At 30.8% G+C, this 12,614-nt stretch overlaps 1 protein-coding gene across 1 annotated transcript in view; it reads right to left on the bottom strand.

The window, feature by feature from the left end:
* LOC133644585 (disabled homolog 1-like) overlaps positions 1 to 8,355 on the bottom strand; it is a 201,379-nt gene extending 193,024 nt beyond the window's left edge. The window contains 1 exon segment of the mRNA XM_062039195.1: positions 8,114 to 8,355. Within this exon segment, the coding sequence (XP_061895179.1) occupies positions 8,114 to 8,186 (73 nt within the window). The 5' untranslated portion in view covers positions 8,187 to 8,355.
* Between the last annotated feature and the right edge of the window lie 4,259 nt (positions 8,356 to 12,614).

Raw genomic sequence — 12,614 nt, 5'->3', positions numbered from 1 at the left:
ACGTTTGACTTTCAAAATCAATAGTGTTCTCCTCGGTAGAAAGTAAAATATTGAAAACGAACGTTTGACTTTCAAAATCAATAGTGTTCTCGCTAGAAAGTAAAATATTGAAAACGAACGTTTGACTTTCAAAATCAATAGTGTTCCCGCTAGAAAGTAAAATATTGAAAACGAACGTTTGACTTTCAAAATCAATAGTGTTCTCGCCAGAAAGTAAAATATCGAAAACGAACGTTTGACTTTCAAAATCAATAGTGTTCCCGCTAGAAAGTAAAATATCGAAAACGAACGTTTGACTTTCAAAATCAATAGTGTTCCCGCTAGAAAGTAAAATATTGAAAACGAACGTTTGACTTTCAAAATCAATAGTGTTCTCGCTAGAAAGTAAAATATCGAAAACGAACGTTTGACTTTCAAAATCAACAGTGTTCCCGCTAGAAAGTAAAATATCGAAAACCAACGTTTGACTTTCAAAATCAATAGTGTTCCCGCTAGAAAGTAAAATATTGAAAACGAACATTTGACTTTCAAAATCAATAGTGTTCCCGCTAGAAAGTAAAATATTGAAAACGAACGTTTGACTTTCAAAATCAATAGTGTTCCCGCTTGAAAGTAAAATATTGAAAACGAACGTTTGACTTTCAAAATCAACCCGCTAGAAAGTAAAATATTGAAAACGAACGTTTGACTTTCAAAATCAATAGTGTTCTCGCTAGAAAGTAAAATATCGAAAACGAACGTTTGACTTTCAAAATCAATAGTGTTCTCGCTAGAAAGTAAAATATCGAAAACGAACGTTTGACTTTCAAAATCAACAGTGTTCCCGCTAGAAAGTAAAATATCGAAAACCAACGTTTGACTTTCAAAATCAATAGTGTTCCCGCTAGAAAGTAAAATATTGAAAACGAACATTTGACTTTCAAAATCAATAGTGTTCCCGCTAGAAAGTAAAATATTGAAAACGAACGTTTGACTTTCAAAATCAATAGTGTTCCCGCTTGAAAGTAAAATATTGAAAACGAACGTTTGACTTTCAAAATCAACCCGCTAGAAAGTAAAATATTGAAAACGAACGTTTGACTTTCAAAATCAATAGTGTTCTCGCTAGAAAGTAAAATATCGAAAACGAACGTTTGACTTTCAAAATCAACAGTGTTCCCGCTAGAAAGTAAAATATCGAAAACCAACGTTTGACTTTCAAAATCAATAGTGTTCCCGCTAGAAAGTAAAATATTGAAAACGAACATTTGACTTTCAAAATCAATAGTGTTCCCGCTAGAAAGTAAAATATTGAAAACGAACGTTTGACTTTCAAAATCAATAGTGTTCCCGCTTGAAAGTAAAATATTGAAAACGAACGTTTGACTTTCAAAATCAACCCGCTAGAAAGTAAAATATTGAAAACGAACGTTTGACTTTCAAAATCAATAGTGTTCCCGCTAGAAAGTAAAATATTGAAAACGGACGTTTGACTCGTGCTCCTTGAGCTCTCTGGCGCCATATTACCAATAAAAGCAATAGGTGAAAAATCAATAGGTTTCTTGTGCTGGCAAACGTCTTTCTAGTGCTTTGTTTGTAGTGAAAACTCATTCAAAATCAATAGGGTTCTTGCTCGAAAATGAAATACTGCGAACACTGAATGTTTGAAAAGATGAAAAAGTACAGTAAGGGCAGTAATTTGCCATTTAACTCATCTGAAGCCATTGGGAGTGGAAAAACGTTTCAAAATCAATAGCGTTCTCGCTTGAAAATAAAACACTAGAAATGATGAAGGGAACCATGATCTCATTTGACTTTTGCTGTTTTACCTGAATTATCCACAGACATATTTACGTCAAAATAAATAGGTTTATTCTGCTATATTTTGGTTAAAATCAATAGGTTTCTCGACACATGCCTTGAATCCCTAAAATACTGAAGAAGCGCTCCGACTGGCAGACCCGCTAAGAAGCAGAAATCTTGTGATGTGTTACTTTGACAGACAATACCTCAGCCACTGTAGGGAAAAATCATTCAAAAATCAATAGTGTTCTTGCGTGGGAAAAAAAAAAAATACCAGAAGCCAGGATTTGATAATTGACTCGTGCTGTTTTACCCATCCACAATGCTATCAAAAGCAATAGCCTTATTCAGCCAAATTTTAGTTCAAATCAATAGCTTTCTTGGGCTGCAGTGATTTCTTACTTTGACTGATGAAGAATCCTTCAAAAATCAATAGTGTTCTTGCTTGAAAATAAAGTGCAAGAAGCGATGAGTTTAAAAAAATTAAAAAAAAGGATTTGAAGGCAATCGTGCAGTAATTTGACATTTAACACATGCTGTTTTAGCCATTTGGAGGCATTGTAGTGAAAAATCATTCAAAATCAATCGTGTTCTTGCTTGAAAATAGAATACAGCACGAGGAAAGAGTTGAAAACTGACAGTGGAGATGACTTAAAAAGAACCATGCAATCATTTGACGTTTGACTTACGCTCTTTTACCTATCTGACGTCATATTTACATCAAAAGCAATAGGTTTATTCTGCATGTTTTGGTTAAAATCAATGGGTTTCTTGTGCTGACACATGGCTTGAATCCCTGAAATACCGAGGCATCGCTGTGTCCAGTCGAGCCCTTGGAAGCAGAAATCTAATGATTCGTTACTTTGAGTGATGGCAACCACTGTAGTGGAAAATCATTCAAAATCAATAGTGTTCTTGCCTGAAAATAGAATACAGCACAAGAAAAGATGTGTCTAAATCTGACCATGAAGATGAATTACAAGGAAATAAGCAATCATTTGACTCATGCTTTTTTTGGAGCCAGATGTACATCAAAAGCAATAGGGTTTATTCAAACTTATTTTGGTTAAAATCAATAGGTTTCTTTAGATGACAGATGGTGTGCATCCCTAAAACATAGTAGTGAAAAGCCATTCAAGATCATTAGTATTCTTGCTTGAAAATAAAATACGACAAGCGATTTAAAAGTACATTTACATTTAACATCAAAAGCAATAGGGTTATTGTGCGTCAAAATAAATAAATAAATAAGATTATTTGAAATACGTGAGTGGAAGAGAAAAAGTAGGAAGTAATAATTGAGTGATTTGTTGTTCTGTCTGAAAATAAAAATAAAAAAGAAGTCAAAACCAATAGAGTTTTTGCATGAATGCGAGACAATGAAAAGGATGATTTGCGGAATTACCGTCAAAATCAATAGGTTTCTTGAAAGATTAAGATTATTTGAAATATGTGAGCGGAAGAGATAAACTAGGAACTAATGATTGGGTGATTTGTTGTTCTGTCCGAATAAAAAACAAAAATGATTCAAAACCAATAGAGTTCTTGCATGAATGCAAGACATTGAAAAGGATGAGCCGTGTAATTACCGTCAAAATCAATAGATTTCTTGAAAGATTCTTTGAAATATGTGAGCGGAAGAGAAAAACTAGGAACTAACGATTGACCGATTCGTTGTTTTGTCCGAATAAAAACAAACACAATCAAAACCAATAGAGTTCTTGCATGAATGCAAGACATTGAAAAGGATGAGCCGCGGAATTTCCGTCAAAATCAATAGATTTCTTGAAAGATTCTTTGGAAATACGCGAGTCGAAGAGAAAAACTAGGAACTAATGATTGACTGATTTGTTGTTTTGTCCGAATAAAAAAACAAACACAATCAAAACCAATAGAGTTCTTGCATGAATGCAAGACATTGAAAAGAATGAGCCGCAGAATTTCCGTCAAAATCAATAGATTTCTTTAAAGATTCTTTGAAATAAGCGAGTCGAAGAGAAAAACTAGGAACTAATGATTGAGTGCTTTGTTGTTTGTCCGGAAAAAAATAAAAAATAAAAACCAATAGAGTTCTGGCATGAATGCAAGACATTGAAGAGGATAAGCTGCGGAATTCCCGTCAAAATCAATAGATTTCTTGAAATATTCTTTGAAATATGTGAGTGGAAGAGAAAAACTAGGAACTAATGATTGAGTGATTTGTTGTTCTGTTCGAATAAAAAAACAAACAAAATCAAAACCAATAGAGTTCTTGCATGAATGCAACACATTGAAAAGGATGAGTCGCGGAATTCCCGTCAAAATCAATAGATTTCTTGAAAGATTCTTTGAAATAAGCGAGTCGAAGAGAAAAACTAGGAACTAATGATTGAGTGCTTTGTTGTTTTGTCCGGAAAAAAATAAAAAATAAAAACCAATAGAGTTCTGGCATGAATGCAAGACATTGAAGAGGATGAGCTGTGGAATTTCCGTCAAAATCAATAGATTTCTTGAAAGATTCTTTGAAATATGTGAGTGGAAGAGAAAAACTAGGAACTAAAGATTGAGTTAATTGTTGTTCTGTCCAAATAATTAAAAAAAAAAATTCAAAACCAATAGAGAGAGTTCTTGCATGAATGCAACACATTGAAAGGATGAATCGCGGAATTTCCGTCAAAATCAATAGATTTCTTGAAAGATTCTGTGAAATAAGCGAGTCAAAGAGAAAAACTAGGAACTAATGATTGACTGATTCGTTGTTTTGTCCGAATAAAAACAAACACAATCAAAACCAATAGAGTTCTTGCATGAATGCAAGACATTGAAAAGGATGAGCCGCGGAATTTCCGTCAAAATCAATAGATTTCTTGAAAGATTCTTTGGAAATACGCGAGTCGAAGAGAAAAACTAGGAACTAATGATTGAGTGATTTGTTGTTTTGTCCGAATAAAAAAACAAACAAAATCAAAACCAATAGAGTTCTTGCATGAATGCAAGACATTGAAAAGAATGAGCCGCAGAATTTCCGTCAAAATCAATAGATTTCTTGAAAGATTCTTTGGAAATACGCGAGTCGAAGAGAAAAACTAGGAACTAATGATTGACTGATTTGTTGTTTTGTCTGAATAATAACAAACAAAATCAAAACCAATAGAGTTCTTAGATGAATGCAACACATTGAAAAGGATGAGTCGCTGAATTTCCGTCAAAATCAATAGATTTCTTGAAAGATTCTTTGAAATATGTGAGTGGAAGAGAAAAACTAGGAACTAATGATTGAGTGATGTGTTGTTCTGTCCAAATAATTAAAAAAAAAATTCAAAACCAATAGAGAGAGTTCTTGCATGAATGCAACACATTGAAAAGGATTTGCCGCGGAATTTCCGTCAAAATCAATAGATTTCTTGAAAGATTCTTTGAAATAAGCGAGTCGAAGAGAAAAACTAGGAACTAATGATTGACTGATTCGTTGTTCTGTCCAAATAATAACAAAATAATAATTCAAAACCAATAGAGTTCTTGCATGAATGCAACACATTGAAAAGGATGAGTCGCGGAATTCCCGTCAAAATCAATAGATTTCTTGAAAGATTCTTTGAAATAAGCGAGTCGAAGAGAAAAACTAGGAACTAATGATTGACTGATTCGTTGTTCTGTCCGAATAATAACAAAATAATTCAAAACCAATAGAGTTCTTGCCTGAATGCAACACATTGAAAAGGATGAGTCGCGGAATTCCCGTCAAAATCAATAGATTTCTTAAAAGATTCTGCGAAATATGTGAGTGGAAGAGATAAACTAGGAACTAATGATTGAGTGATTTGTTGTTCTGTTCGAATAAAAAAACAAACAAAATCAAAACCAATAGAGTTCTGGCATGAGTGCAACACACTGAGAAAAGGATGAGTCGCGGAATTTCCGTCAAAATCAATAGATTTCTTGAAAGAATCTTTGAAATATGTGAGTGGAAGAGAAAAACTAGGAACTAATGATTGACTGATTTGTTGTTTTGTCTGAATAATAACAAACAAAATCAAAACCAATAGAGTTCTTGGATGAATGCAGCACATTGAAAATGATGAGTCGCGGAATTTCTGTCAAAATCAATAGATTTCTTGACATATTTTTTTAAATACGCGAGTCAAAGAGAAAAACTAGGAACTAATGAGTGAGTGATTTGTTGTTCTGTCCAAATAATAACAAACACAATCAAAATCAATAGAGTTCTGGCATGAATGCAACACATTGAAAAGGATGAGTCGCGGAATTACCGTCAAAATCAATAGATTTCTTGAAATAATCTTTGAAATATGTGAGTGGAAGAGAAAAACTAGGAACTAATGATTGACTGATTCGTTGTTTTGTCCAAATAATAACAAAATAATAATTCAAAACCAATAGAGTTCTTGCATGAATGCAACACATTGAAAAGGATGAGTCGCGGAATTCCCGTCAAAATCAATAGATTTCTTAAAAGATTCTGCGAAATATGTGAGTGGAAGAGATAAACTAGGAACTAATGATTGAGTGATTTGTTGTTCTGTTCGAATAAAAAAACAAACAAAATCAAAACCAATAGAGTTCTGGCATGAATGCAACACACTGAGAAAAGGATGAGTCGCGGAATTTCCGTCAAAATCAATAGATTTCTTGAAAGAATCTTTGAAATATGTGAGTGGAAGAGAAAAACTAGGAACTAATGATTGAGTGATGTGTTGTTCTGTCCAAATAATTTAAAAAAAAAATCAAAACCAATAGAGAGAGTTCTTGCATGAACGCAACACATTGAAAAGGATGAGCCGCGGAATTTCCGTCAAAATCAATAGATTTCTTGAAAGATTCTTTGAAATAAGCGAGTCGAAGAGAAAAACTAGGAACTAATGATTGACTGATTCGTTGTTCTGTCCAAATAATAACAAAATAATAATTCAAAACCAATAGAGTTCTTGCATGAATGCAACACATTGAAAAGGATGAGTCGCGGAATTCCCGTCAAAATCAATAGATTTCTTAAAAGATTCTGCGAAATATGTGAGTGGAAGAGATAAACTAGGAACTAATGATTGAGTGATTTGTTGTTCTGTTCGAATAAAAAAAAAAAAAAAATCAAAACCAATAGAGTTCTGGCATGAATGCAACACACTGAGAAAAGGATGAGTCGCGGAATTTCCGTCAAAATCAATAGATTTCTTGAAAGAATCTTTGAAATATGTGAGCGGAAGAGAAAAACTAGGAACTAATGATTGACTGATTTGTTGTTTTGTCTGGATAATAACAAACAAAATCAAAACCAATAGAGTTCTTGGATGAATGCAACACATTGAAAAGGATGAGTCGCGGAATTTCCGTCAAAATCAATAGATTTCTTGAAAGATTCTTTGAAATAAGCGAGTCGAAGAGAAAAACTAGGAACTAATGATTGAGTGCTTTGTTGTTTTGTCCGGAAAAAAATAAAAAATAAAAACCAATAGAGTTCTGGCATGAATGCAAGACATTGAAGAGGATAAGCTGCGGAATTCCCGTCAAAATCAATAGATTTCTTGAAATATTCTTTGAAATATGTGAGTGGAAGAGAAAAACTAGGAACTAATGATTGAGTGATTTGTTGTTCTGTTCGAATAAAAAAACAAACAAAATCAAAACCAATAGAGTTCTTGCATGAATGCAACACATTGAAAAGGATGAGTCGCGGAATTCCCGTCAAAATCAATAGATTTCTTAAAAGATTCTGCGAAATATGTGAGTGGAAGAGATAAATTAGGAACTAATGATTGACTGATTTGTTGTTTTGTCTGAATAATAACAAACAAAATCAAAACCAATAGAGTTCTTGGATGAATGCAACACATTGAAAAGGATGAGTCGCGGAATTTCAGTCAAAATCAATAGATTTCTTGAAAGATTATTTGAAATATGTGAGTGGAAGAGAAAAACTAGGAACTAATGATTGACTGATTTGTTGTTTTGTCTGAATAATAACAAACAAAATCAAAACCAATAGAGTTCTTGGATGAATGCAACACATTGAAAAGGATGAGTCGCGGAATTTCCGTCAAAATCAATAGATTTCTTGACATATTTTTTGAAATACGCGAGTCAAAGAGAAAAACTAGGAACTAATGAGTGAGTGCTTTGTTTTTCTGTCTGAATAATAAATACAAAAAAATCAAAACCAATAGAGTTCTTAGAAGAATGCAACACATTGAAAGTTGCGGAATTTCCGTCAAAATCAATAGGTTTCTTGTCGTGAAAAGCTAGTTTATACAAACACAGTGATACCACTCCTGAAGGCGGAGGAAATGCAAGACTAATCTGAGGTCAAATATGGTTGAAAATCAATAGCGTTCTTTACCTCTCCTCTTGGCGTCCCGCCTGAGGCTGCCGGGCCTGCTGAGCGGCGGCTGGAGCTCCGTCTCCGTGGACATCCTCAGGCTCCCACTGGGCTGGACCGGCCTCCGCTGGGCTCCTCGGGGGCTGACGGCGCGGCGGTGAGGCGGGTGCGTGCGTGCGTGTCCGGGCACACGGGCTCATGGGAGAGGGAGGGGCCACTGCTGCTTCAGCCCTGACGCCACATCCAGGTAGGACCCACACACAGCTGAGGACACACAACACAACACAACACACGTTGGACGCTTGTTGTGACTGCGAGAGGACGACACGGCGTCCTGGGGGGGGCGGCCTTGAGGACGTGTTGCCCACGGTTACGGTGACTTCCTGTCAATAACATGTCCCTGCTTGAAGAACACTTCTGCATCTGCAGTGTCCTTTAGAGTCAGGGGTGTCCTAACTTCAATCAAAATTGAGGGGCCACTTTGATACATTTTTGTATATTAAAGATAATAAAACCAAAATATTTAAATACATGTTTTTGTAATTAAAAAAAATATATATATATATTTTATTTTTTATTTTTTGGGGGGTGGGGAGCAGGGGGAAAAATGTCTGTTTTCTCAGTACCTGTATTAGGATTTCCCTATCAAATTAATAAATAAATATTTAAAAAATATATACAAAATAAAAAAGTATAAAAGATCAGATCAGTTTTCTTTAATTTTCCGCCGTGATCGCCATCTTTGACCGGTTATTCCTATTTTATTTTTATTAAAAATAAATAAATAGATATATATTTGTCATTATTTATTATTATTATTATAATATTTTAAATTAATTGATAAATGTTTGTTTTCTCAGTACCTGTATTATGATTTCCCTATCAAATGAATAAATAAATATTAAAAATTAAAAAAAATACAAATAAATAGATAAATTAAAAAAATATAAAAATTGTTTTCTCATAAATGAAAAAGTGTAATAAAAAGATTTTGGGCAGGTGGGGGGGGGAGTGTCTCTCAGTACCTGTATTATGATTTACCTATCGAATGAATAAATACATATAAAAAATATATATACAAAAAAAACAAAATGAAAAAGTATAAAAATTGTTTCGCATAAATGAAAAAGTGTAAAACAATGGTGCAATAAATGGGGCAGATCAGTTTTCTTTCATTTTCGGCCACGATCGCCATCTTTGACCGGTTATTCCTATTTTATTTTTATTTTAAAAAAAAATAAATATAAATATATATTTTTTAAATTTTTATTAGTATTATTTTTTTAATTAATTAATTAATTTTTGTTTTCTCAGTACCTGTATTATGATTTCCCTATCAAATGAATAAATAAATATTAAAAACAAACCAAAATACATAAATAAATAAATAAATTAAAAAAAAAAAAAAAAAGTTTTCGCATAAATGAAAAAGTGTAAAACAATGGTGCAATAAATGGGGCTGATCAGTTTTCTTTAATTTTCGGCCATGATCGCCATCTTTGACCGGTTATTCCTATTTAATTTTTATTTAAAAACATTTTTTTTTATACATATGTATTTTTAATTATTATTATTATTATTTTTTAAATTAATTAATACATTTTTGTTTTCCCAGTACCTGTATTATGATTTCCCTATCAAATGAATAAATAGATATTAAAAATTTAAAAAAATACAAATAAATAAATAAATAAAAAAATATATAAAAATAGTTTTCGCATAAATGAAAAAGTGTAGAAAATTTTTTTTTGGGGGGAGGGTCTCTCAGTACCTGTATTATGAAAAAAAAAAGTCTGTTTTCTCAGTGCCTGTATTATGATTTCCCTATCAAATGATTAAATAAATATTACAAAATAAATAAATAAATACAAATAAATAAATAAATAAAGTATAAAAATTGTTTCACATAAATGAAAAAGTGTAAAAAAAAATTTTTTTGGGATTGGAGGGGGAAAAAGTGTCAGTTTTCTCAATACCTGTATTATGATTTCCCTATCAAATTAATAAATAAATATTACAAAATAAATAAATAAATAAATAAAAATAAATAAATAGATAAAGTATAAAAATTGTTTCGCATAAATGAAAAAGAGTGAAAAACATTTTTTTCAGGGGGAGGGGGAAAAAGTGTCTGTTTTCTCAGTATCTGTATTATGATTTCCCTATCAAATTAATAAATAAATATTACAAAATAAATAAAAATAAATAAATAAATAAAGTATAAAAATAGTTTTGCATAAATGAAAAAGTATAAAAACTTTTTTTTGGGGGGGGGGGTGGAAAAAAATGTTTGTTTTCTCAGTACATGTGTTATGATTTCCCTATCAAATGAATAATTTTGAATAAATTGTCTCGCATGAATGTGTAAAAAGTCTAAAAAATATATGGTGTATTAAATGGGGCAGACCCAGTTTCCTTCGTTTTCGGCCATGATCGCCATCTTTGACCGGTTCTTCTTATTTTATAATCGTTTTATTTAAAAAAAAAAAAAAATGTATATATACATTTTAATATATATATTTTTTTCATTTTATTTATTTTTAATTTTTTTTGGGAGGGAGGAAAAAAAAAGTCTGTTTTCTCAGTACCTGTATTATGATTTCCCTATCAAATTAATAAATAAATATTACAAAATAAATAAATAAATACAAATAAATAAATAGATAAAGTATAAAAATTGTTTGGCATAAATGAAAAAGTGTGATTTTTTTTTTCTTCTCAGTACCTGTGTTATGATTTCCCTATCAAATGAATAATTTTGAATAAATTGTCTCGCATGAATGTGTAAAAAGTCTAAAAAAAAAAATGGTGTATTAAATGGGGCAGACCCAGTTTCCTTCGTTTTCGGCCATGATCGCCATCTTTGATCGGTTCTTCTTATTTTATAATTGTTTTATTAAAAAAAAAAATATATATATATATATATATATACATTTTAATATTTTTTTTCTTTTCATTTTATTCATTTTTAATTTTTTTTGGGAGGGACGAAAAAAAAAGTCTGTTTTCTCAGTACCTGTATTATGATTTCCCTATCAAATTAATAAATAAATATTACAAAATAAATAAATAAATACAAATAAATAAATAGATAAAGTATAAAAATTGTTTGGCACAAATGAAAAAGTGTGATATTTTTTTTCTCTTCTCAGTACCTGTGTTATGATTTCCCTATCAAATGAATAATTTGGAATAAATTGTCTCGCATGAATGTGTAAAAAGTCTAAAAAAATATATGGTGTATTAAATGGGGCAGACCCAGTTCCCTTTGTTTTCGGCCATGATCGCCATCTTTGACCGGTTCTTCTTATTTTATAATTGTTTTATTAAAAAAAAAAGATATATATATATATATACATTTTAATATATATTTTTTTTCCATATTATTTATTTTTATTTTTTTTTGGGAGGGAGGAAAAAAAAAGTCTGTTTTCTCAGTACCTGTATTATGATTTCCCTATCAAATTAATAAATAAATATTACAAAATAAATAAATAAATACAAATAAATAAATAGATAAAGTATAAAAATTGTTTGGCATAAATGAAAAAGTGTGATTTTTTTTTTCTCAGTACCTGTGTTAAGATTTCCCTATCAAATGAATAATTTTGAATAAATTGTCTCGCATGAATGTGTAAAAAGTGTACAAAAAAAATGGTGTATTAAATGGGGCAGACCCAGTTTCCTTCGTTTTCGGCCATGATCGCCATCTTTGACCGGTTCTTCTTATTTTATAATTGTTTTATTAAAAAAAAAAAAAAATATATATATATATATATATATACATTTTAATATATATATTTTTTTCATTTTATTCATTTTTAATTTTTTTTGGGAGGGAGGAAAGAAAAAGTCTGTTTTCTCAGTACCTGTATTATGATTTCCCTATCAAATTAATAAATAAATATTACAAAATAAATAAATAAATACAAATAAATAAATAGATAAAGTATAAAAATTGTTTGGCATAAATGAAAAAGTGTGATTTTTTTTCTTTTCTCAGTACCTGTGTTATGATTTCCCTATCAAATGAATAATTTTGAATAAATTGTCTCGCATGAATGTGTAAAAAGTCTAAAAAAAAAAATGGTGTATTAAATGGGGCAAACCCAGTTTCCTTCGTTTTCGGCCATGATCGCCATCTTTGACCGGTTCTTCTTATTTTATAATTGTTTTATTAAAAAAAAAAAAATATATAATATATATATATATATATATACATTTTAATATATATATTTTTTTCATTTTATTTATTTTAAATTTTTTTTGGGAGGGAGGAAAAAAAAAGTCTGTTTTCTCAGTACCTGTATTATGATTTCCCTATCAAATTAATAAATAAATATTACAAAATAAATAAATAAATACAAATAAATAAATAGATAAATTATAAAAATTGTTTGGCATAAATGAAAAAGTGTGATTTTTTTTTCTCTTCTCAGTACCTGTGTTATGATTTCCCTATCAAATGAATAATTTAGAATAAATTGTCTCGCATGAATGTGTAAAAAGTGTACAAAAAAAA

Source organism: Entelurus aequoreus, linkage group LG27, assembly GCF_033978785.1.
Source record: "Entelurus aequoreus isolate RoL-2023_Sb linkage group LG27, RoL_Eaeq_v1.1, whole genome shotgun sequence".
Taxonomy (NCBI): domain Eukaryota; kingdom Metazoa; phylum Chordata; class Actinopteri; order Syngnathiformes; family Syngnathidae; genus Entelurus; species Entelurus aequoreus.
This window is presented reverse-complemented; position numbering and strand designations above follow the sequence as displayed.